Source organism: Arvicanthis niloticus, chromosome 22, assembly GCF_011762505.2.
Source record: "Arvicanthis niloticus isolate mArvNil1 chromosome 22, mArvNil1.pat.X, whole genome shotgun sequence".
In the NCBI taxonomy this organism is placed as follows: domain Eukaryota; kingdom Metazoa; phylum Chordata; class Mammalia; order Rodentia; family Muridae; genus Arvicanthis; species Arvicanthis niloticus.
In genome coordinates this window covers 38,644,054-38,667,144 of record NC_133429.1, presented here as the reverse complement: position 1 = coordinate 38,667,144, position 23,091 = coordinate 38,644,054, and the positions used below count along the sequence as shown (strand labels likewise).

The following is a 23,091-nucleotide window of genomic DNA, read 5'->3' as shown; positions in this document are numbered from 1 at the left end:
TCTAACTTGGGCAGTATCTTAGGTAAGCAGACAGCAAGGCCTGCCCCAAACAGGGAGGAACTGGGACCCACAAGGACCCAGGAAGTCATTCCTGGTCTGGAGCACTGGTTCCCTTTGGTCTGGGCCAGAGCACTGAGCAGAACTTGGGTGGCAGCTCTGCCCCCAATCTCTAAGAACCCAGAGGAAGCAGGGATCCCAGGCACTCTAATTTGGGCAGTATCCTGTCTGAACTTGAGCACTGAGCAGATTTTGGGCCCCAGAGCTTACCCCAATAGTTACACCCACCCCACAAAGTTCTAGTACAACCAAAATAATAGGAAAGACAGGCTCCAGTCAGGGACAGGGCAGGTAGCACTAAGGAGACAGATGGGAAAAGGCAAGTGGAAGAACATAAGCATCAGTAACCCAGGGTACTTGGCATCATTAGAAACTAGTTCTCCTACACAAGAAAGTCCTGAATTTCCCATATCACTAGGAAAGCAAGATTCAGATTTAAAATCACTTCTAATGATGATGATAGAGGACTTTAAGAAGGACATAAATAACACTCTCAAAGAATTTGAGGAGAACACAGGTAAAGAGGTAGAAGCCATTAAAGAGGAAACACAAAAATCCCTTAAAGAATTACAAGAGAACACAACCAAACAGGTGAAGGAATTGAACAAAACCATCCAGGACATAAAAATGGAAGTAGAAACAATCAAGAAATCACAAAGGGAGACTACACTGGAGATAGAAAACCTAGGAAAGAAATCAGGAGTCATAGACACAAGCATCACCAACAGAATACAAGAGATAGAAGAGAGAATCTCAGGTGCAGAAGATACCATAGAAAATATCAACACAACTGTCAAAGAATGTGCAAAATGCAAAAAGTTCTTAACACAAAATACCCAGGAAATCCAGGACACAATGAGGAGACCAAACTTAAGGATAAATATCTTCAACAAAATTATAGAAGAAAACTTCCCTAATCTAAAGAACGAGATGCCCATAAACATAAAAGAAGCCTATAGAACGCCAAATAGACTAGACCAGAAAAGAAATACCTCCCGTCACATAATAATCAAAACACCAAGTGCACAAAACAAAGAAAGAATATTAAATGCAGTAAGGGAGAAAGGCCAAGTAACATATAAAGGCAGACCTATCAGAATTACACCAGACTTCTCACCAGATACTATAAAAGCTAGAAGATGCTGGACAGATGTCATACAGACCCTAAGAGAACACAAATGCCAGCCCAGGCTACTATACCCAGCAAAACTCTCAATTACCATAGATGGAGAAACCAAGATATTCCAGGATTTACACAATATCTTTCCACAAACCCAGCATTACAAAGAATAATAGCAGGAAAGCACCAATACAAGGAGGGAAATTACACCCTAGAAAGAGCAAGAAAGTAACCCGCTTCCAACAAATCCAAAAGAAGATAGCCACACAAAGATAACTTCACCTCTAATAACAAAAATAACAGGAGACAACAATCACTGTTCCTTAATATCTCTTAACATCAATGGACTCAATTCCCAAATTAAAAGACATAGACTAATGGACTGGATACATAAATGGGACCCAGCATTTTGCTGCATACAGGAAACATACCTCAGTGACAAAGACAGACTCTACCTTAGAGTAAAAGGCTGGAAAACAATTTTTCAAGCAAATTGTCTTAAGAAACAAGCTGGAGTAGCCATTCTAAAATCTCTAGCCCAAGAACACAAAAGGAGGGACTCATGGCTCCACCTGTATAGGTAGTTGAGGGTGGCCTTGCCAGGCATCAGTGGAAGTGGACAGCCTTGGTACCTGAAAGTTTGGATTCCCTAGTGTTGGGGAATTTCAAGAGCAGGGAGGTGGGAATGAGAGGATGGTGGGAGCACACCCTCATAGTAATTGGAGGTGGGGGGTAAGGGGTTAGGCATCAATTGAAGTGGAGGGCCTTGGTGCCTGAAAGTTTGGATTCCCTAGTGTTGAAGAATTTGAGAGCAAGGAGGCATGAATGGGAGGATAGTGTGAGCACACCTTCATAGAAACGCCCAGAATTATATGGATCAGACATGATAGAGGCAGGCAGCCAGAAGACTAGATTCCAGAATTCAAACAAACAATTATCTTGATACTAAAATTTGTTTTGAGAATTGTGTATTGCAGAATACATAGCCTTGGTGTATCTACTCATCAGGCAAGCTGAGCAGACCTGCTCGAACCTCTGATGTCCTGGAATTCCAGCCGGATGCAGTGAAGACAGTGTCAGAGGCTTATCAATTTACTCTTCCCCCAACCCCTCTTCTAATATCTCAACACCCATAATCAGCTTGAAGAAGTTAATGAAGAGTCAGCACCCCAATTCCCTGGGCTTGGGGACTGAGGTGGTTAATATTGGGCTGTCTTTCTAGGGAAAAGTAGTGGTTTTGGTAGAACAGGGAGGATTAGCTAGGATTTATTGCATAGCCATAACCTACTGGTAGAAATATGTGTAATTGTTATTAAGATGAAGTTATAATTTCTTAAATGGTACAAAATTTACTTTGATTTCAAATTTAAGGTTTTCATTGGTATGAGCTTCTTATTGATATAAAAGTGAGATGAATATTGTTACTATCATAGGCATTGCGCCTGTATAACACATTTAGGAATACAAGGCTTAGACCCAGTTCTTCTTTAACTTTTTTAACTTATTTGAGATGGTTAGACTGTGAGTTAAGGGCCTATAGCAAATTCATGGCTTTGAGTTTATTGTTAGGGTGTTTTCTATATTTTCTTTAGAAATAGCTGAGAGGAGTTAAGAGACTACAGTCCAGATTGCCTTGCATAAATAGTTGGTTTTCAAAATATCAGAAATCCACAGAATAGACGTTACAAACATTTCTGTATTAATGTTCATTTTGATTAGAGACCTTTGTCTGTTCCTGACAGCTTCCTGTCTTGGATTCTAAGAAGAAATTGAGCATCTTTGGAGTTATTCCAATTGTGGTGAGTCAGCCACTAGGCAAGAATTGCCTCTTTCCATCTACAGACAAAATACTGTCCAAAAAGGACACACTTGCAGAATAGTCGACTGATTTTATCTGCCAATACAGAGTAATTAGCCCTTAATAATTCTGCATCACTAGGTCTGTCAGCTGATCCTGGGCCAGAAGGCTGAAGATCAGATGCTCCAACATTCTGTAGTATAGGGACTGTCCAGGTATTCAGGGGTCTCTATAAATTGGCTATGTTTTAGAAGCTATGTTTTGTGCATCCCATAATTTCAGTTAACTCAGTCATTCTGGATTTCTGATGGAGTTGAAAACTTATAGTCTCATAGCCAATCCTTGCTATTTACTTTGAGAGAAAAGATTTGAGAGGATGGTTTTCAGCTGACATTCATTCTAAAGCCAAGAAAAAAAAGGCAGGTTCAGAACTAAGTCTTTTATTTAGGAGAGATGACAGAGGTTCTGCTTAGTCAACAAAATGATGGACTGGGTATTAGGTCTATCTTGCACCTTACTGACATAAATTGGTATAGTTATGCTCTAACTGTATTTTGAGAGAAAAATTTTAACAGGAAGGGTGATATGTAGGAAGAGCTAAGGTGGGAGGAGTACAGAGAGGAGGAGAAAGGAGAGGAGGAGGAGAAGGCGAGGAGGAGCTAGGTGATGAGAGAGAAAGAGAGAGGGGAGCCAGACATGGAGGCCGATGTTCACATGTCTCCGCCAGTCAAAGATAGTTGATATATCTAGATTGGGTATTAGGTTACACTTCTGATTGATATTGAGCATTACCAAACTTATAAAGCCTTTTGTTAACATTTAAAAAATTGTATAAAAGCAAAAAGGAGAAGGGGGTATGGGATAGGGGTTTTCTAGGGAGGGGAAATGGGGAAAGGGGATGGCATCTGAAATGTAAATAAATAATATTCAATAAAAAAATAAATTAAAAAATATAAGAATAGGTCCTTTTAGACCTGGGGCTCAATGTATCCTTAAATTCCCAGTATTTCCTTAAAATCACTTGCTTGTTTATAAGAAATTCTGTGTGTGTGTGTGTGTCCGCACACGCACGCGCGCCAAAGAGAGAGAGAGAAAGAGAGAAGGAGAGAGAGAGAGAGAGAGAGAGAGAGAGAGAGAGAGAGAGACAGAGAGACAGAGAGACAGAGAGACAGAGAGACAGAGAGACAGAGAGACAGAGAGATTGGTTAAAAATATTTAAAATTAACCAGGCATGGCGGCACATGCCTTTAATCCCAGTACTCAGGAGGCAGAGGCAGGTGGACCTCTCTGAGTTTGAGGCCAGCCTGGTCTACAGATTGAGTCCCAGGACAGCCAGGGCTACACAGAGATATCCTGTCTCAAAGAAGACAAACAAAAACAACAACAAAAATGAAATCTATGTGTGTGGGTATGTTACTGACATGTATGTCTGTGCACCACTTTTGTGCCCTATTCCCATGTAAACAAGAAAGGGGTACACGCCCTAGTTCCAGGATCCTCTGGAACTTAAGATGGTTCTTAACTGCCATGTGGGTGCTGGGAATCAAACCTGGGTTCTCTGCAAGAGCGGGCAGTGGTTTGAACCACCGGGCCATCTCTCCAGCCCCTATAGGTGTGAGATTTTAAAATACATGTTAGGAATATCCGACATCATCTCTACTAATCCTGATAGTGAAACAGGAGACAAATTCACAAGGGACATTCTGTAAGACAGTAGACTGGTCAGACACAAACATCAAAATCACAAAAGATCAATAACAGAAGTAGTAAGAGGATATTCTGTCAATTAATTATTTAATTAACTTATTTACCTTTATTTTTGTTTGCAGTACTCTGAACCCAGGGCCTCATGCACACTAAGCCAGCACTCGACCAACAGAATGAAGGACATCCTCAAGCCTGTTCTGTGTTTACCAAGCTGTAACAAAGGCCATTCAGGAACACTTACTGAATGCTCTCCACTGGCAAACAAGAAGTCATAGAACAGCTATTTCGGGAAAGGGAGAAACTACGCAAGATAATAGTATTAAATTGACGTTATTGTTTCTTAGTAGAAATGGTTTGTGACAGGAGCTTTACTGTCTGAGGCACATACTGCTTTATTTAAGTGGCATGTCAAAGTGTCAGCAACTTATTTTAATATGGCTCAGCCTAAAAGAAACTGTTTGTCTACTAAAAAAAGGAAAAAGGAAGAGTATGAAGGTAATAACTAGTAACTCTGGATGAAAAGTATATGGGTATTTTGTGAAAGTGTCCTTCCAGGATTTTTGCTAGGCTCATGATAGTTTTCAAAATAAAAGCCTGGGTGAAAAGTGGAAGGTTGGGCCAGAATGACAGTCACCCTGTCACTCTAAGCTCCTCAGGCGATTGCTAAACAAACTAAGAGCCAAGCAGCAAAACTACTTTTTATTTAGTTCTGTCTCAAGATTGTGAGGTTAAAAAAATAGTTTTAAATGTTTTAAGTTGAGAATTTAATATAGAGGGACTTTCATAATTAGTCTGCACCTTTAAAGTTTATAGGTTTTGAAGACGTGGGTGGGGTGGGGATGGGAGTGGCACACGCCTTTATTCTCAGCACTAGGAGTCAGAGGCAGGAGGATCTCTCTGAGTTTAAGTCCAGTCTGGTCTACAGAGTGAGTTCCAGGACAGCCAGGGCTATACAGAGAAACCCTGTCTTGATGTATGTGTGTGTGTGTGTGTTTGAAGAAGTCGTCTAAGTGTGCACAGAGGAAAATGTAATTTTGCACTTTACATTTGAAAATATTGAACGAATTTTAACTTTTTATCCTAACAAACCCTTTAAAATAACCCAGTCTTTTTGGCCACTACCAAAAACGATTATATTGACGTGCCCCCCTTTAGATGAAAGAAGAATAACTGTATCTTTGTGTGTGTGTGTGTGTGTGTGTGTGTGTGTGTGTGTGTGTGTCTGACTGGATCTGCCTGATGAAGCCAGAGATAGAAGAATCGCCGGAGTGAAGGACCCACAGGAGATAAGGCTCTGCATTTATTGCCCGTTTATGTAATTACATGTATCACTAAGGACAAAGGTCCTTAAAACAAAGCCCACAGGCAAAGTAGAAGCAGTTCCTGAACCCAGAGAGATAGATATGTTATTACTTCCCTCTTCGTGATTTTTTTTTTCTCCCGTGTGGCTGCACGTCCTTTTGTTTTATAATTTCATTTGAGAGCTTAGCCATCGTTCAGGGCTTAAGCGGATGGCCGAAGAAATGCTTTGTGTCCATAAAAAGACTATGGAGACTTTCCGGGAGTATTCCTAGGCTTTGAGTCCCAAGGACAGCACGCGCTTCCTGAGGTCTGATAGCCCCTGTTGGAAGAGGAAGCAGCCCTAGAACCCCTGGCACCATGGACGTGCTGGATGAAAACGAGGCTTTGCAGCAGTTCTTTGAAGGTAAGAGCCTACTGGGCGCCATGGTGTCTTCTCGGAGTTCCGTCTCACCTCCGCTCACTTTCACTCTCTGCTCCGAGAAGTCCACTTACTTACGCTTTGCCCCTGGAAGAACGCTATCAGATAACTCCTGAGTTGAGAAGTACAGGCCTTACCTGCCTCGTTGATAGCAAAAGTCAGGGATGCGGGAAATGGCTTTTAAAATACAGGATTCCGTTTTACATAGGTTCATTCAGAGTCAAGTGAACTCTTGGATTATCACCTGTCTCTATGAATTAGGGCTCATTCCTTCTGTCCTTCAGTGCTTTAAAAATGCCAGATCTGTCTTCTCTCTGAAATGACTAAATACCGTGTAACCACAAAAAAGTAAGGTTTTAATTAAAATGTCTTAGTATAATTTAGCATAATTACCTTTGAATCAGCCCAAGACAGCAAAGGGATGCCCACTTCCTACTCCCATCTTTCTGCTTGTTCGTAGCACTTTAAAAACATGAAGCTGGACGGTCATCTGCTTTTGCAGTTGAGCTTCTCCCTGATGAGAGTGACTAACAGTGGCGGTGTTACACGGGCTTTCTCCCTGCTCGACATCCAACATGGCTGTGCAGTTGTTCACATTTCATAGGGAGGATGTTCTTACAGTGGGTCTTTCAGATACGTTAGGAAGACCTTGCCTTTTTTGATGTGTGGCTGGGAGCTTCAACGTTAGCCTGGTTAATTGACTTCCTCTGGAAGGGAAATGTGGCCAAGCTTTTACACGGTCCAGGGTTCTCCGTGAAGGTGAATGAGGGTGGTCTTGGGTGCACTTGCTCCAGGGCAGTTAGCAGCATGCTGGAAAAAGTGATTCTAGCCTTTCTTTAGTTTTGTAAAGTGCGTGACAAATGAGAGCTCTGGAAAGACTGGAAAGAAATAAGGCCCAACAGATACTGAGCGCTAAAGAGGGCAGGTCCTATCAAAGGCACTGTAAGACTCTGGGTCACAACCAAAAGGAATGAACATGATGAGGCCATTTCTATGGTTTAGGTTTCGCTGGAAATGGCAGGGAAGTCAAATGAAGCTGTAAGAGTCACTGTGTTCCTTTGATCCTGCGTTCTGTCCCCTGGAGTCCTGCCTGCAACAGTGGCTGGGTTTGACAGCATGCACCCAGGTCCCGCTTGGTGTGTACTTTCTGCCATAGTTACTGGGACACATTTCTTTTGAAAGAGAAACCACCATTCATCCTGTAGATGCCAAAGGTAGGCTTAGTCTCCTTCTACTACTGAGGAAAGCTGGCCTCTGGTCTTTGCTTTTCCCGAAAGAGCTTTTAGACTCACACGATTCACCTACTACACCCATTTGCCATGGAGATCTGTATGATGCTGTCTCTATAAATCTCTTCTGTGGTTACTGGAATATGTATTCTACACAGTGTGTATTTATTATTACTGTCATCATTACAGTTTCTTCTTTTCCCTCAAACTAAACTGCAAAACCCCTTCAATGGGGAAGGAGCCCGTTTTCCACACACAGTGTTCCTCTTCTGAGTCTATACCAGGAGAGATGCTAAACTCTGAGGAAACAGAGACACAAGCCCTGACCACTACAGCTAGCTGTCAATTAAAAAAAGAAATTTCTTCCACTATTTAGCAAACACTGAGTGCTTATTTATGGCACCTCTGTTCTACTTCCTTTAGGTGGAACTTGAAGGGTGTTGAATGAAATGTTTCCCTTAGATTTTAATAATATCCTTCCCCTAAACCTTAAAGAATAAAAAGTTTCTTTAGAACAAAGTCAGCAAAACAAGATGTGGTGTAATGAGGGGGCCTGCTGTTGCAGCCATTTTCCTATCAATTTCCCGCTGTTTTGAATCAAATGTCATCTTACATTTAATTTCATTGGCTACGAGTGAGACAGGACTTAGACATGATCAGTCACTGCATACGTGTGTCATACTAACCCACTTTTAAAAAGTGATTTAAAAGGATTTGATAACCTGAAAATCTCCCCCTTTTGCTCTTTTCCACCCGGCTTTTGATAAAAACGATATCAAACCATCCTATTGTAGTACTATTTAGTACATTAAATATAATTTTTAAAGAATTACTTTTAGTTTAGGTGTATGTGTGAGTGCTTGCTTACATGTATGTAATGACAGGAAGTGGCCTTAACCACTGACCCAAAATATGTGTTTGTATGTGTGTTTTGTTTCTTATTCAATCAAGGTCTGAAAACCAATAAAACTCTTGGTAAACTTTTGTACACTTGAAAGCAATCTTTCTTCCTTCCTTGGAGTCTTCGTCTTAAATAAGACATTTTTTTCCTTATAAGGATTTTGATATTAAAGAATTTAAGTTGACAGTATACTCTTGAATTTCAAAGCTCTGCCAGTCAAAAGTTTATGCTGATGCCCGTGTTTGTTTTAAACTAGAACACTGAAACGTGAGCTCCCCTGGACATCTGTGGGGGTGGCTTTAGAACCCCAAGCTGTGCAAGGTCAGGGACTGTCAGGAACAGCCTCTCTAGAAAGCTGCTAGCAAAGCCTTGAATGCTTTCTGTTTCTGTTTCCCCAGGCAGCCATTATCACAAGGGGGCAGTAAAGTTGCAGGGAAGGCAGAACTAGTTGCTATGGCAGCCATTCTCAACCTGTCATTCTCAACCTGTGGGTCTCAGTCCCTGGGGGAGTGTTCAACTTTCTTTCATAGCATTTTTTTTTTTAGGGGTCACCTAAGACTATTGGAAAACATAGACGTTTACATTACAGTTCATAACAGCAGCAAAAATTACAGTTTATGAAGTAGCAATGAAAATAATTTCATGGTTGTGGGGGAGGGTCAGCACAACATAAGGAACTGTATTAAAAGGCTGCACTGTCGGGAAGGTTGAGAATCGCTGTGCTATATACAAGTTGTTTGAGAACACCATGGCAATGCAAGGTTCAGGAAAATACAGACAGCTCTGGAGCAGGAAACCAATGGCCAATTCTAGAGTAATTTAGAAAGGCTTCGAGGTAGCTCTGTGGAGTAGAGGAGAGATAAAACTTGCAGCATGCTGACACTGTACACCGTGCCCCGTACAGCAGTTGCTCCATAATATCTATGCAAAGAATGAAAGAACAGTGCAAGTCGCTATTCCTGTCAACCGGCCTTTGAATCGCAGCTCTGAGATGCTCAGCCAGTCCAAATGCAGGGGAAGAAGAAAGAAACAGTAGCAGAATGGTCCAGTGAATGGACCAGAGAAAGTAGAGGCAAAAGTCACCATTGATGGAAAGACTTAGACTCCATTATTATGAGAGACAAGGATACAAATTGTCTTAAGTGACCCTTTGTATATATTATTTCTCCAAAATGAGATACTGACTGATTGGCTGATGTTTCTGGCTTTTCAAGAGAAGAATCAGAAGCTAGGAGCAGCCAAGTGCAGTCAGTGTTCAGGACAGACGCTGCCCATTGCTGGAGGTGGGTCCTGGGGAAGACTTTCCTGCTGGCAAAAAGTACCTTGACCAGCAGCTGGTCTATTGATTGTCTTTCTTTCACACTGGGATCTCCACTTTGTTCCTGTCTCAAACAATCAACACTCTCTTCTCACTTTCTTCTGTCTCAGCAGAATCTGGGCTCCTACAGAAGGAGCAACTGGCAAGTGGCCCAAGACCATCTCCCACCTCTAGAAGGTCATGAGTTCAAAGTGCCTTTGCTGCCTGACCCAGCGTGTCAGAGAGGTTACCTTTGTTAAGGGCAGACTTGGTTCATGTCTGCAGCTAGAATTCTGAGACATCATTGCCATCAGTGTAAAGTTAAAGAGGTGGGAGCTTGTTTTACGTGCAACACAGCTGTGTGGAGACAGCATACAGTTTCCAGGAGATGGGACAAGAACAAGCCACTGACAGATAGAACCAGCCAGATCATACGAGTGCTTTAGGCTTATCTGCAAGTTTCTGTCTGATGTGGGCAGTTGGTTAGGAACCATGTGGTCTTGGCATGAGCCATGCAGAACAGACCTCCTCTGTTCTTTCATGCTGGGATCACTAAAGTGAAGATGATTTCCAGTTTAAAATGTGGCATTAAGAGATCAACTTGAGCCAGGTAGTGGTGGTGCAAGCCTTAATCTCAGCGCTTGAGAGGCAGAGGCAGAGGCAGGCGGATTTCTGAGTTTGAGGCCAGCCTGGTCTACAGAGTGAGTTCCAGGACCGCCAGGGCTACACAGAGAAACCCTGTCTTGAAAAACAACAACGAGAGAGAGAGAGAGAAAGAGAGAGAGAGATAGAGAGAGAGAGAGAGAGAGAGAGAGAGAGAGAGAGAGAGAGATCAGAGAGATCAGCTTAGGGGCTGAAGAGATGGCTCAGTGGTTAAAAGCACCGGCTGCTCTTCCAGACATCTTGAGTTCAATTCCCAGCAACCACATAGTGGCTCACAAGTATCTGTAATGGGATGCAGTGCCCTGAAGCGACAGTGTACTCACATAAATAAAAAAGTCTTTTTTTTAAAAAAATAAAAGAGACAGAGATCAGCTCTGACTTTGGCCACCTGCATGTACTTCGTTTGCTGTAGAAGAAGATTAGTGTGAACTTAGGCCACTCACACACACCCCATTTGAGACCTATTAGGCTTCCCCCAGATAAACCCTTCCAAGAAATGGTTTTCATTGATTGCCTTGGTGTTACCTGTATCATCTTCTCAACTCTGAGTTCAGCCCGGTTTCTGGCAGACTCTCCTGTGTCTTGGAACCTAATTGTTCAATACACTAGTTATCTCTAATATAGAGATAACCAAAAAACGAAGGTTGGTCTTTGATCTCACTTTTCAGTGCTTACTACTGTCCCATGGGCTTTGGTTTTGCCTTGGGTTTTGGTTTTGTGACTAATAATTTGTTATGTAGTCCGGATGGGCATCAAACTCTAAAATCTCCTGCCTCAGCTCCCTAAGCACTGGAATTTCAGGGACGTCTCACCACATTTGGCTTTCTGTATGTTTTAAACGAGCAAACCAACACCACCAACACAGGATTATATTGCTTTACTCTTTGGCACTAAACTTTCTTATGGACTGCAGCGAGAACAACTCTTATCATCAGGTATTCTTGCTGATGGGCAGCAGACAGCCACAAGCCATGACCTAGAGTCCACATCTCACCAGCAGCCTTCAGATACCAATAAAGTTCATTAGAACACATCTGATCACATGCATGCCTTCTACAGCTGCTTTGCTGCTATGGTGGCAGAGTTGGGTGGTTTCAACAGAGACCATATGGGCTGTAAAAGCTAAAATATTTACCATCTGCCTCTGTAAAGGAAATGTTTGCCAACCCCTAGTATGCAACCCAATTAGTAATAATAGTTGTTATTTATTGAGCCTTTTTGTGCTGAGTATAGGACCGTAATTAAGACCATGGACTTTGAGTCAGCCGTCCCGGTTGCGAATTGTGTGTTTTTGCAATATGCTATTTCTAGGACTACGGATGAGTGAACCTCTCAGGCCTTATGTTTCCCTAGTTGTAAAGAAGAGGTAATTATAGGACCTCAGTTTGTGGTAGTTTTTAAAATTGTGCCTGGTGCAAAAAGGTCAGTAGTCTTTGCTTGTCTTTAATATTACCATTTTCTCTGCTTACAGAAGTTCTGGGCATCTTTCTTTCTCCCTTGTGCAACTTCATTCTGAAGTTAAATATCTTGCCTACGAGTCATCCAGATAGCAAGTGCAGGGTTTGCCTTGCAAGCCTGGCGACTAAGTTCTGATCTCTTAAACCCACGTAAGGAAAAAAAAGCGGGGTGCTATGTCATGTGTCTGTGATCCATGGAGATAGGGGACTAACACAGGAGAATTATCCAGAAGCTGGAGGCCAGCCTGGAGTAGGCAGCACAGTGGAGAGACACTCTACAAATGCTGACCTCTGACCCTAACACCTGCGCCAGATGCAGGAGAGTGCACAGGAACAAATCATTAGTGATTTCTCTCTTTGTCTATTGAACCAGCCAATCAAAAAAAAAAAAAAAGAGCGTTTCTTAGGACCCCACGTTGTATTCATGTACAGAGCAGCAAAGACCTTGCTCTAAAGCTTTTCTAGCTGAAAAGGAAGTAAGGAAACAAGTAAAAATGACTAAGACCTACCTGACACAGCAGGTTATCATCAAAGCCCATGTGGATGCCCACGGTCGGGGCTGCTGCCTGAAGCCATGTTCATATCTGTGAGTGGTGGAGAGCTAGCCCTGGCCCTCACTGGCCCACAGCTTTATGGTACAGGTTGTGGCGTATGTATGGGAGAGCTAGTCCCTTACTGCTCCAGGTCTTGGCTGCTGGCTTTTGGCTCAGATGCAGGTGATGAAAGTCTCATCTTCCTTTGCGGGGCTGGCCACTGGGAATTTTACCATACTCCAGTGTATATATGAACCATGCAAAGTGGACTTGGGCTTTTTAGAGCATGAGGAAAGGTAATGGGGGAGGGAATGCAGACATGGGAAATCTGGGAGGTGAGCATGGTCAGGGCACATTATGTAACATTCCCAAATAATCAAAACAACAACAAAAATGATGACCTAAAGAATTATGAATTATGGGACTGGAGAGATGGCTCAGCGGTTAAGAGCACTCACTGGCTGCTTTTCCAGAGGTCCTAAGTTCAATCCCCAGCAACCATTTATAATGAGATCTGATGACCTCTTCTGGCCTGCAGGTGTACACACAGATTGGGTGCTCATACATAAGATCAATCAATCACTCAATCATCAACCAATCAATGTTTTAAAAAAAGGAATTATGAATTAGGGGCTGGAGAGGTGGCTGGTGGTGGGGAACACTTGCTGCTTTTGCAGAGGACCTTCATTAAGTTCCTGGCACTCACACAGTGGCTCACAGTCCTTCATAACTCCAGTTCCAGGAGATCCAATGGCCTCTTCTGGCTGCAGTGGTCACCAGACAAGCATGTGATATATATATATATGCACACAAAACTTTAAAATCATTTTCAAAGGACAACAAAAAGATTCATTAATTATGAAAGCCAAAGATAAAAATAAGCCCAGCGGCCAGTTGGGGCCAGGCTGGTGGGTGGTGGGAGAGTGGGTCCCTTGAGTTACAGCAATCAGGAAAGGCCTCTGAAGAGGGCGTACCTGAGGAGCCAGACCTGAGTCATGACCAGAAGCATCAGTTTGGGAGGAGAGCAAGCCAGGCAACGGGAAGCAGTGCAAAGTCACCGAGCTGAGAATGCTTTGGGGCCCCATGGGGATGAGCGGAGTGGAGGGGGCAGCTGGCTTATAGTGAGTGACAGTGAGGAGCCGGGTGCATTAGAAGTTGGATTCTCATTTAGTGTCACGGAAAATTAGTGGAGAGTGTCAAGCAGGACAGGAAGGATTTTCAAATGGACATGATGTGATAGGAAGGGAGATCGGGCTTTCTGGGAAGAATGATGCCATGTGTTAGAGTCAGAAGTGGTACATGGTGGTGTGATGGATTTAGAGGTAGAAGATGTAAGGAAGTACAGGTGTGTGTGTGTGTGTGTGTGCACACGCGTGTGCGCGCGCGCGCCTGTGGTCATATGGGACATTTTGACATTTCAGATAGTTTTGAGACAACCAAACAGAAATGACGGTGAGGCAATTAGCTAACTGGCTAACTGAGTCTGAATCCCCAGGAAGGATTTGAGAGTCTGGAGTCACCAGCTTCACAATGATGTCTACAGCTTTTGAGATTGGATGAAACCACTGGGAAGGTAAAGTAGACAGAATAAAGAGGTCGTGGCCACCCAAGTGAGAGCGACTTGCAAAGTGGAGAGACAGAGGAAGCATGAGGTAAGATAGGAAACAATGTTTGGAAAGGATCAGACAATGGAGCATTTGTAGAATTACTTGGCTAAAAGACAGTTAGTTGCATATGACCTTACAAATGGCTTCCATGGAGGAGTGGGGGATGTCTTAGGGTTTTACTGCTGTGAACAGACACCATGGCCAAGGCAAGTCTTATAAGGACAACATTTAATTGGGGCTGGCTTACAGGTTCAGAGGTTTAGTCCATTATCATCAAGGTGGGAACGTGGCATCATTCATGCAGGCATGATGCAGGAGGAGCTGAGAGTTCAACATCTTCATCTGAAGGTTGCTAGCAGAATACTGGCTTCCAGGTAGTTAGGTTGAGGGTCTTAAATCCCACACCCACAGTGACACACCTACTCCAACAGGGCCACGCCTTCTAATAGTGCCACTCCCTGGGCCGAGCATATACAAACCAGCACAAGGAAGAAACCAGTCAATGAAGTGGGAAAGAGTAGATGAGGGACTAGGATAACACTCTGGGGAACACTTTGGGGGAACATTTGCTGTGGAATAGGTACCTAGAAATGTGTCTGTAACTGGAGGTGTGCAGAGGAAGAGAAATATAATTGGATAGTTGGTCTGGTTTTGATTTTAAGATGGGACATGCTCAAGAACTGGTTTCCATCAGTAAATGACCCGGTCTGGAGAAGCCACCTGAAGAGGTAGGGGAGCAAAGGAAGACACTTGTAGGAGGTGAACTTTGACCCAGGCAGGCATGGCACCGAGAGCATCTGGATGGAGCATGCTCAGACATCAGGAAACCCTCTTGTATATCGAGAGGGGAGGTGGGATGTTCAGAAGAGAGACAAGTGCTGTGCCTAATGTCTCAGTTCTCTCTGCTTTGCTTATCGAATATGAGATATCCTAAGGGAGACCAGGTGTTGAGAGTGTGGTAGGGGCTGTTTAAGAATCCGAAGTGGGAGGTAAACAATTATTGTCTTTGAGGGTGTATTAGCTTTCTAGGGCTGCTATCAGAAATCACATACCTGGTGGCTTAAAATGATAGAAAATTATCTTCTTACAATTCTGGACAGAAGTTCAGAATCAGCAGGTCATCATGGCATTGTTAACAGTGATGGCTCCAAGGGACACTCACTTCCATGTCTGCCTCTGAGCTTCTGGAGGAGGCAGGCCATCTTCTGATTCCTTGAGTTGTAGGCACATCTGGCTTCTGGTGAAATCTTTACTTTCTCTGTGAGCTTCCTTCTCTCCTTCACTGGAGCCCCTCCCCATTCCTTGGCCGTCATTTCTTTACCCCTGGACCTAGGCCACACTCTGATTCAGGTTGATGGCATCTCAAGACCATTGTCTCTCTCTTTCCCTCACACTGACTTTCACTCTGGTTTCAAAGGTCTCCTGTCATCATGTCGGGATAGGAAGAACCAGGCCATTAGACCTGATTCAAGTGATGATCTATCTTTTCGATCTGGATTTCGGCTATCTCTGTGCTATCTCAACTTCCAAACACTCACCTATCTCTTCCACTTCCATCATCAGTCTCCCATAAACACCCACTGCCACTTTCAGCACATGGAGATCTGGCTTCTGCACTCATTTATCCTGAAATGTCTTCCTGTTGCTAGAGCCCGTTGGAAGTCTTTGGCTGGGGTCTTCTGAGAGTTGTCTGTACCCTCACTGTCACCTTCTGTTTACTCATGCACACACTCTCCCAGTTACATCCATGGCATCCTTGCTTCTGGCTCTCTTCCAACCTGTCCTTCTTACCCCTGTGAAATCAAACCCCCTTCTCCACGTCTGCTCCAACACCTGCTTCCAAAGCACATCTGTTTGAGCGACACGAGCTTGTCCATGGGTTCCCACTTATCAGCACAGGCCAAACTGTTGGCAAGCTCCAGACCTATGCTCAGAACTCCTGAGTGTTCACATTTCAACTAGACTTACCGCTCCTCCTCATCCAGACTGTACTGTGTCCTGCATGCTCTTTGCCTTACAACAAGTATGTGTTCTTCCACTCTCTGTGAGATAGCACAGCACTGGAGACTGGGTAATTTATGAAGGACATGCATTTTTGTCTCACAGTTATAGAAGCCTGATAACCCAAGATCAAGACCTTGGCACCTCTGGTCTGGTGAGGACCTTCTTGTGTCCTCCCATGGTAGAAGGCAGAGGGACGAGAAAGCAAGAGGGATGAATGGTACCCGAGAGCTTTCTCGGCTGGAACACCAGGGGTGGAACAATAGCTTGGTGGTTAAGAACACTGGATGCTTTTTAAGAGGGTTGGATTTGATTCCCAGCATCCACCTAGTGGTTCACAGTCGTCCATAACTACAGTTCCATTGAGTCTAAGGCCATCTTCTGGCTCCCATGGGCAACAGGCATGCAAGTGGTATATTGACATACATGTACCCCAAACACCCATATACATAAAATAATAATAAAAAGAATCTTAATCCCATCCTGAAGAGTGGAGCCCCTGTGGTCTCCTCACATCCCAAAGGCCCACCTCTGAAGACTATCACATGGCAACACACCTCTGAAGGGTATGACACAGCAACATTTAAATGCTAGAGAGGCTCTCATACAAATTAGCACCTCTCAAACTAGAAGCAGGGGTGTATCTCTTAATGTCTCTTCCTAATTCTCTATCAAATCAGGCTACTTGAACCTCAGAAATATATTTTAGCTGTAACCCAACTTCCTTTTGTTTGGAAACCTCTCTCTCCCTCCCCTTTCCGTCTGGGTCTCCCTAGGTAGTTCAGGCTAGCCTCAAACCTGAGCTTCTACTCCTTGGCCTCTTGAGTGCTGGGGTCACGGGGGCTAACACCCCTAGCTAGAAATTTACCTTTACAATTTTTATTCTATCATGTGTGATTGTGTAGTCTGTTGTCTCTTTATGAGCGCAGGCATGCATGTTGCCACACTGTTCACATGTGAAAGTCAGAGGACAGCTTTTGGGAGTTGGTTCTCTACCTCCTCACTTGAAAGTCATTCTCTGGGGCATATAGATAATGGAGGTCTTTAGTAGAAAATCCAGCGGAGATGCTACCTGGGGGGTGGATGGAAAACCAAAGTTCACAGCTAAGAGGTCCAGTCTGAAACTCAGGCTGGGTTGTAAGGAGGTCTTAGGATCAGGATCAATTCTGAACATCTCTCGGGGAAAGAGAGAGAGAGAGAGAGAGAGAGAGAGAGAGAGAGAGAGAGAGAGAGAGAGAGAGAGAGCCCCAGTGAGAGAAAGCTGGCTTCGAAGACTCTGTTAGGTAGTAGGCCCGGGGCTGGGAATGGCTGCAGGCTGTAAGCACCATTGTAAGCGTCCCACGAAGCTGCATGCAGGGGCATGCCCTTCACTTCTGGAACTGGACATCTTTATAAATCATAAGCATTGACTCCGAGCTCTGCATTTCCATTTGCACGTGGTGGTAAGGTGCATCACGGCTAGGTCATGGCGAGAGCACTGGCTTTTACCTAGAGCATCTGGGTTCAAACATTGTTTCTTTTGCATTCTTAAGTGCTGCTGACAAAGGAGTCCCTTTCCTCCTCTTTGAAGTGATTGTGTGATACTTCATAAGAGAGGCCGAGTAGTAAGACCAGATCTGTAGGAATATGTTTTAGTTAGCTTCAGCTACCGACTTGACGTAGCCCGGAGTTATCTGGTGAATCTCAGTTGAGGGATTGCCTCCATCAGACTGGCCTTTGGCCATGTCTGTGGGGCGTTTTCTTAATTATTGGTAATATTTAATTATGTGTGTGATATAACCATGTTTTTTTCTTTCAACTTGACATAAACCTGGACAGACTTGAGCAAAGGGAATCTCAGTTGAAGAATTACCTCCATCAGATTGGTGGGTGGGCATTTTCTTAATTGGTAATTGACAAAGGAGGGTTCAGCTGGGGGTGTCATGTCTGGGCAGGTAGGCCCAGAGAGAGGTAAGAGAAGTAAGAGAGGAGAAGTAAGAGAGGCAGCTGAGCTAACGGGGAGGGTGGGGGGTGGGGTGGGGGGGTGGGGGGGTGAAGGGGGGAGCAAGTCAGCAGCTTCCCTCCATGGTTCCTCTCTCTGCTTCTGTTTGTGTTCCTGCCCTGATCTCCTTTAAGGACGGACTGTTGACTGAAATGTAAGCCAAATAAACCTTTCCCTCCATAGTTGATTTTGGTCACAGCATTTATCATAGCAACAGAAAGCAAATTAGGACATATGTCATGCCTGGCGTAAACTTAATACTCAATAAAATAGTATTATCCATTTTAAGAAGTACTATTCTTATAAAGGAGTTTCCTAAGCAGGCTACGATCAGGGAAAAATATATATTGTCAGTTAGAGACTGCTTGGTTCTGTGGTACAATGTGCTGTTCTGGGAATGAAGCCCGAGCCTTCACACATGAGAGACACGTGCTCTATAACTGATCTACCATGTAGATCTTCACCCTCAGCTGTGAATGTGAATTAATTCCTACCGTGTACAACAACACAATAGGAAACATTTTTCCTTAGCATGTTACAACTGAGGGAACAGATTTGTGCAAGGAATGTAGTGGGTTATTAGATACCAGAGCCTGAGTCTGCACAGAAGTCTGTCTGACTCTCGAAGGCTTGTTGAGGATGTCTACAGGGGTGCCCATAGAATTCACAGCTCCAGCTAAAGCATCCGGATTTTTTTTTTTTACGGTTTGCATATGAAATTATTCTGGATGATAAATAGTTGGTACTTTATTGCCATCCAGCAAAACCCAGCTCCAGAACTATGGTAAGAAAGCAGTGGATTATACTTACCGTGTGAGCAGCTACAGAACTAAAGAAAAAAAAAATAACCAATAATACAAACTCGGGAACACCGACACTGACCCGTCATGATGCTGACCTTGTAACAAAACCCTCAGGGGAATTTAGGCAGCTAGGTTTTCCCTGGAGTTTAAAGTCAATAGTAACTCTCGACTTTGGTATCTGGGGTAGCCAGATTGAAGACAGGACCAGTATCTGTTACTTTGGTATTAGCAATAATAAAAAGAAATGTCATGAATAATAGTGGGAAGAATTCTGTTCATGTTACTTCATAGATGGAGTTAATGTCACTTCTACACTCCAAAGCTCTTGGTGACTTGGTGCTGGGAGTTGAGAGATACTCTGCCAAGGACTCTTCCTGGGGACTCAGCAACCTTTCCTTTATATGTGGCAGCCTGGCTTTGAGCCCTTGCTTTACTGCTGTGACTTCACTTACTTAACTTGGCTTCTAACTTAACCTTTTAGTGGGGTTCAGTGTTGTTGTTTTTTTTTTTTTTTTTTTTTTTTTTTCTATTTGCATGCTGGGGATAATGGCACCTATCTCATAGCATTGTGAGGATTGTTGCGGAAATGCTGAGAGGGAGTTAATAGTAGTTATTGATCCCTATTTACATCGCAACTATGAAAGAAACCAAAGTGCTTATTTTATTTACTTTGAGACAAGAATGAGTCTAAGTGTATACATAGACTTGTACAGTTCTTTTCCAAGGAAATAGTCCTGTCGCCAGGGAGCTATTATAACTTTCGCATGCTCACATTAGCTATTGAACCTTTATAATCATAAAATCCATTTATAGCCCTTCATCGCTAAGCAACAAAGGACAAAGTACTGAGTATTTCCTTTTACTATGAAAGGTTCAACTTTCCTATATTTGTCTTGAAATCAGCATAATTTAGAGAGGACGGAACATCCTGTCTCTCAAAGGGCTTAGCTGGCGTTTTTGTGTGGAGATAAACATAAGTCTGGAAGGAGTACATTGTGATCATTTTGCTGTTCTTAGACAGGTTTAAGCTTTTTCTGCTAATTATATAGAATGTGAACCTTGAGGAAGTCTGAAGTTGAGAGACTACGAGTTAACACATCTGCGAGGTAACATATCACCTGTGTTCTGCGATGCTCTTGCTGTGAGGCCCCTTTCTTTACCGGGCAGTGGTCCTGAGGGAAGGATGAGGTGTGGCTCCTGCACTTGAAGAGATGCTGCCCCTGGACCTTGATAAGCAACAGGGTTATCAGGTCAGGTCATTCAACCCAGCTCAACAGCGCTTGGAAAAGCTGTCTTTTAAGAGTCTCAGTCAGTCAACGCAATGGACATCTTTGCTTCAGATCAAAATGTTTAATCATTTCTGTTGATTTACAATAGGCGAAGCTTTGGAGGTCCCCAGAGAATATACCACTGTTTAAAATTTTACAAAGAACTTCAGTACAGCAGATTTTTTTTCAGGACTCCATGAATGCATAAGTGAAAAGCGACATTATAAAAAGGTTTATGTGGCTATTTACCCTTATTAAAACAGCATGGAAGCACATTAGACTGTCCTGTCTGAACTCTTTATTCTGAGGTGCATTTTATATAAGTGGAGGGTACTACAGATGTGGCCTGGAGCCAGTGATGTTCTTACTTCTTTCCTTGGGAAGTTACAAAAGTTACTGCTCTTCTACCAAATCTATTGAGAAGTCCCAGATGTTATCCAGGCAGGAAAAGTCAGACAGGATGCTAAACCTCTTATAATTCCCTCTTGTAAGAGCAAGTCAAGGCTCTGTGGCTGAGAGCAAATGTCCTTCAAGGGGGATTTGTATGAAAATTCGGCACTGAGGGCTGTCTGTTAGGAACAGGTTGACCCTGTTTGGCCGGAAGAGGGAGACTTTGAAACCTCAAAAATAAACAATAACTACGGTAACAAAAGTGAAGATAAGAAATCCAGACAAAAAAAGAAATCTATGATCCATATGTGCTAACTACAGTGCCTTACAAAGCATCTGAACTACTGGCTCTCTGTCTGCCTGGGGGGGGGGGGGAAAGACAAGGCAGAAATCTGTTTGCTGCCTGGGGATCTCAAAAGCCGAACATGGTCAAGTCTCTGAAACAAGGCCAAGGATCCTGTTCTCTTTGTTAGCATTCTGTGGAAAAACCAAAGATCTCTTTGCCACCCATTTCTATATGGACTTTCTCTGACAGCTCATTCCTGGTCTACTGTGGAAGTTATTTAATCTCAATCTGGGGTTTCTATTCTGCCTTCCACCATTTAGTTCCTGGATAAGACACACACACAACCTTCATATTTATAACAAGCCTCAATCAATACAAGAACTGGGCAGCTATGCTATCATGTCTGCTTCCCAGCCAATAATCATATTATATAATTTGCTACATTTTTGTCTGGACTGCTCTTAACTCCAGCTAGCCAACCCACATGGCTATTATTTTATGACCCACCTAACCCATGGTGGCTTCCTCCCCTCTTTACCTTCTCCCCAGTCCTTGTTCTCCTCTGACCTCAAGTCTAGGAACCCTAAACTGTGCCTGTGTCTCCTCTGCCAGGTATTGGCCGTTAGCATCTTTATTCACCAATCAGAAATAGCGTGGGGGCCAAGGTCACATAGTGTCACATGGTCTATGTACAGACTCTGGGCAACCAGATTTGGGGGGTGGGGTTCTGCACTTAACATTACAATACACAGCAACAGACTGAAACCTCAACACCAGTCCATCTTCTACCCTTCTCTCTCACGCATTTCTACCATGCTTGTTTGTAGCGTCCATGCTCTGTAGACCTCCATTCCCAACTCAACTCTGAGAGGCGTTTACACATTTACAAATCAAAAATTTATTACATTTATTGTGTAATCATCAAGTGTGTGGATGGCAAAAAAAAAAAAAAAAAAAAAAACCAACCCACTATGTGAGCCCTAGGGGATTGAGGTCAGGTCACAGGCTTGGAAGCAAGGATGTGAGCTTATCTTTACCCTCAGTTTACAAAACCATGGAAAATGTGTTTTCGGTGTAAGTATATACATATGCAAGTACACATATAGCAGGATAATCTCTCTCTCTCTCATACACACACACACATACCTATTAACTCTATTTAGTGTTGATCATATGTACAAGCATTTAGGGCTGACCACTTGTCTTAGGGTTTTACTGCTTTGAACAGACACCATGACCACGGCAACTCTTAGAAAAGACAACATTTAATTGGGGCTAGCTTATGGGTTCAGAGGTTCAGTCCATTATCATCAAGGCAGGAACATGGCAGAATCCAGGCAGGCATGATACAGGAGCTGAGAGTTCTACATCATCTGAAGGCTGCTAGTGGAAGACTGACTTCCAGGCAGCTAAAATGAGGGTATTAAAGCCCATGCCCACAGTGACACACCTACTCCAACAAGGCCTCACCTACTCCAACAAGGCCACACCTCCTAATAGTGCCACTCCCTGGACTGAGCATATACAAACCACCACACTACTTCAGATTAGAAAACCTATCAGGGATTTTGTTGCTGGAGAAAACTTAATCCTTCCTCTGTCGGCAGCCATTGGTTGCTTGTAGGCTCTTCACCTGGCTAGTGGGCTTTTATGAAATTTCCTCCATCTACATAGGCAGGTATCATGATGTAGGTCTTGTTTACAACCACACTGTAGAGATATATGCTGCTCTCCTGTCATGTCTAGAAGACACGTTTACCATCAGGTATCCTGGTCCTCTGGTTCTAACAACGTTTCTGCTTTCTCTTACACGATTTCCCCTGACCCTTAGATGTTAGACATTTCACTGTAGATGTGTCCGTTGGGGCTTGGCATTCTGTAGTCACTTAGTCTCTGCATTTTGAACAGTTCTGGGTCTCTGTCATGTCTCAATCTGTTGCAAAGAGAAGCTTCTTTGCTGAGGATGGGAGCTGTCACGGATTGCAGCTGCCGCCAGCCAGTTCTCATAACCGGTTTTCTCTCCCTCCCTTCCCCTGCCTTCATAATCCAGCAACTGCCGTTCTTTGCAGCAGTAGCATGGTCATAAAGGGGAAACATCTTCATTCGTGAAGTGCATAGCCACTTTAATACTAATTTAACAAGCCGCTTATGGTTTTGATTGACCATTAAAGGCTGTCTTAGTTAGGGTTTTACTGCTGTGAACAGACACCATGGCCAAGGCAAGTCTTATAAGGACAACATTTAATTGGGGCTGCCTTACAGGTTCAGAGGTT

The 23,091-nt window shown here is 43.4% G+C and overlaps 1 protein-coding gene across 2 annotated transcripts in view; it reads left to right on the top strand.

Moving 5' to 3' along the window:
- Window positions 1-5,512: 5,512 nt before the first annotated feature.
- Myrfl (myelin regulatory factor like) overlaps window positions 5,513-23,091 on the top strand; it is a 123,779-nt gene continuing 106,200 nt past the window's right edge. The window contains exon 1 of one of the 2 annotated variants that reach the window (XM_076920277.1): window positions 5,513-6,387. In XM_076920277.1, coding sequence (XP_076776392.1) covers window positions 6,342-6,387 — 46 coding nt within the window. In that variant the 5' untranslated portion in view covers window positions 5,513-6,341. The remainder of the gene's footprint in view (window positions 6,388-23,091) is intronic. The other variant, XM_076920276.1, reaches the window with a different exon arrangement.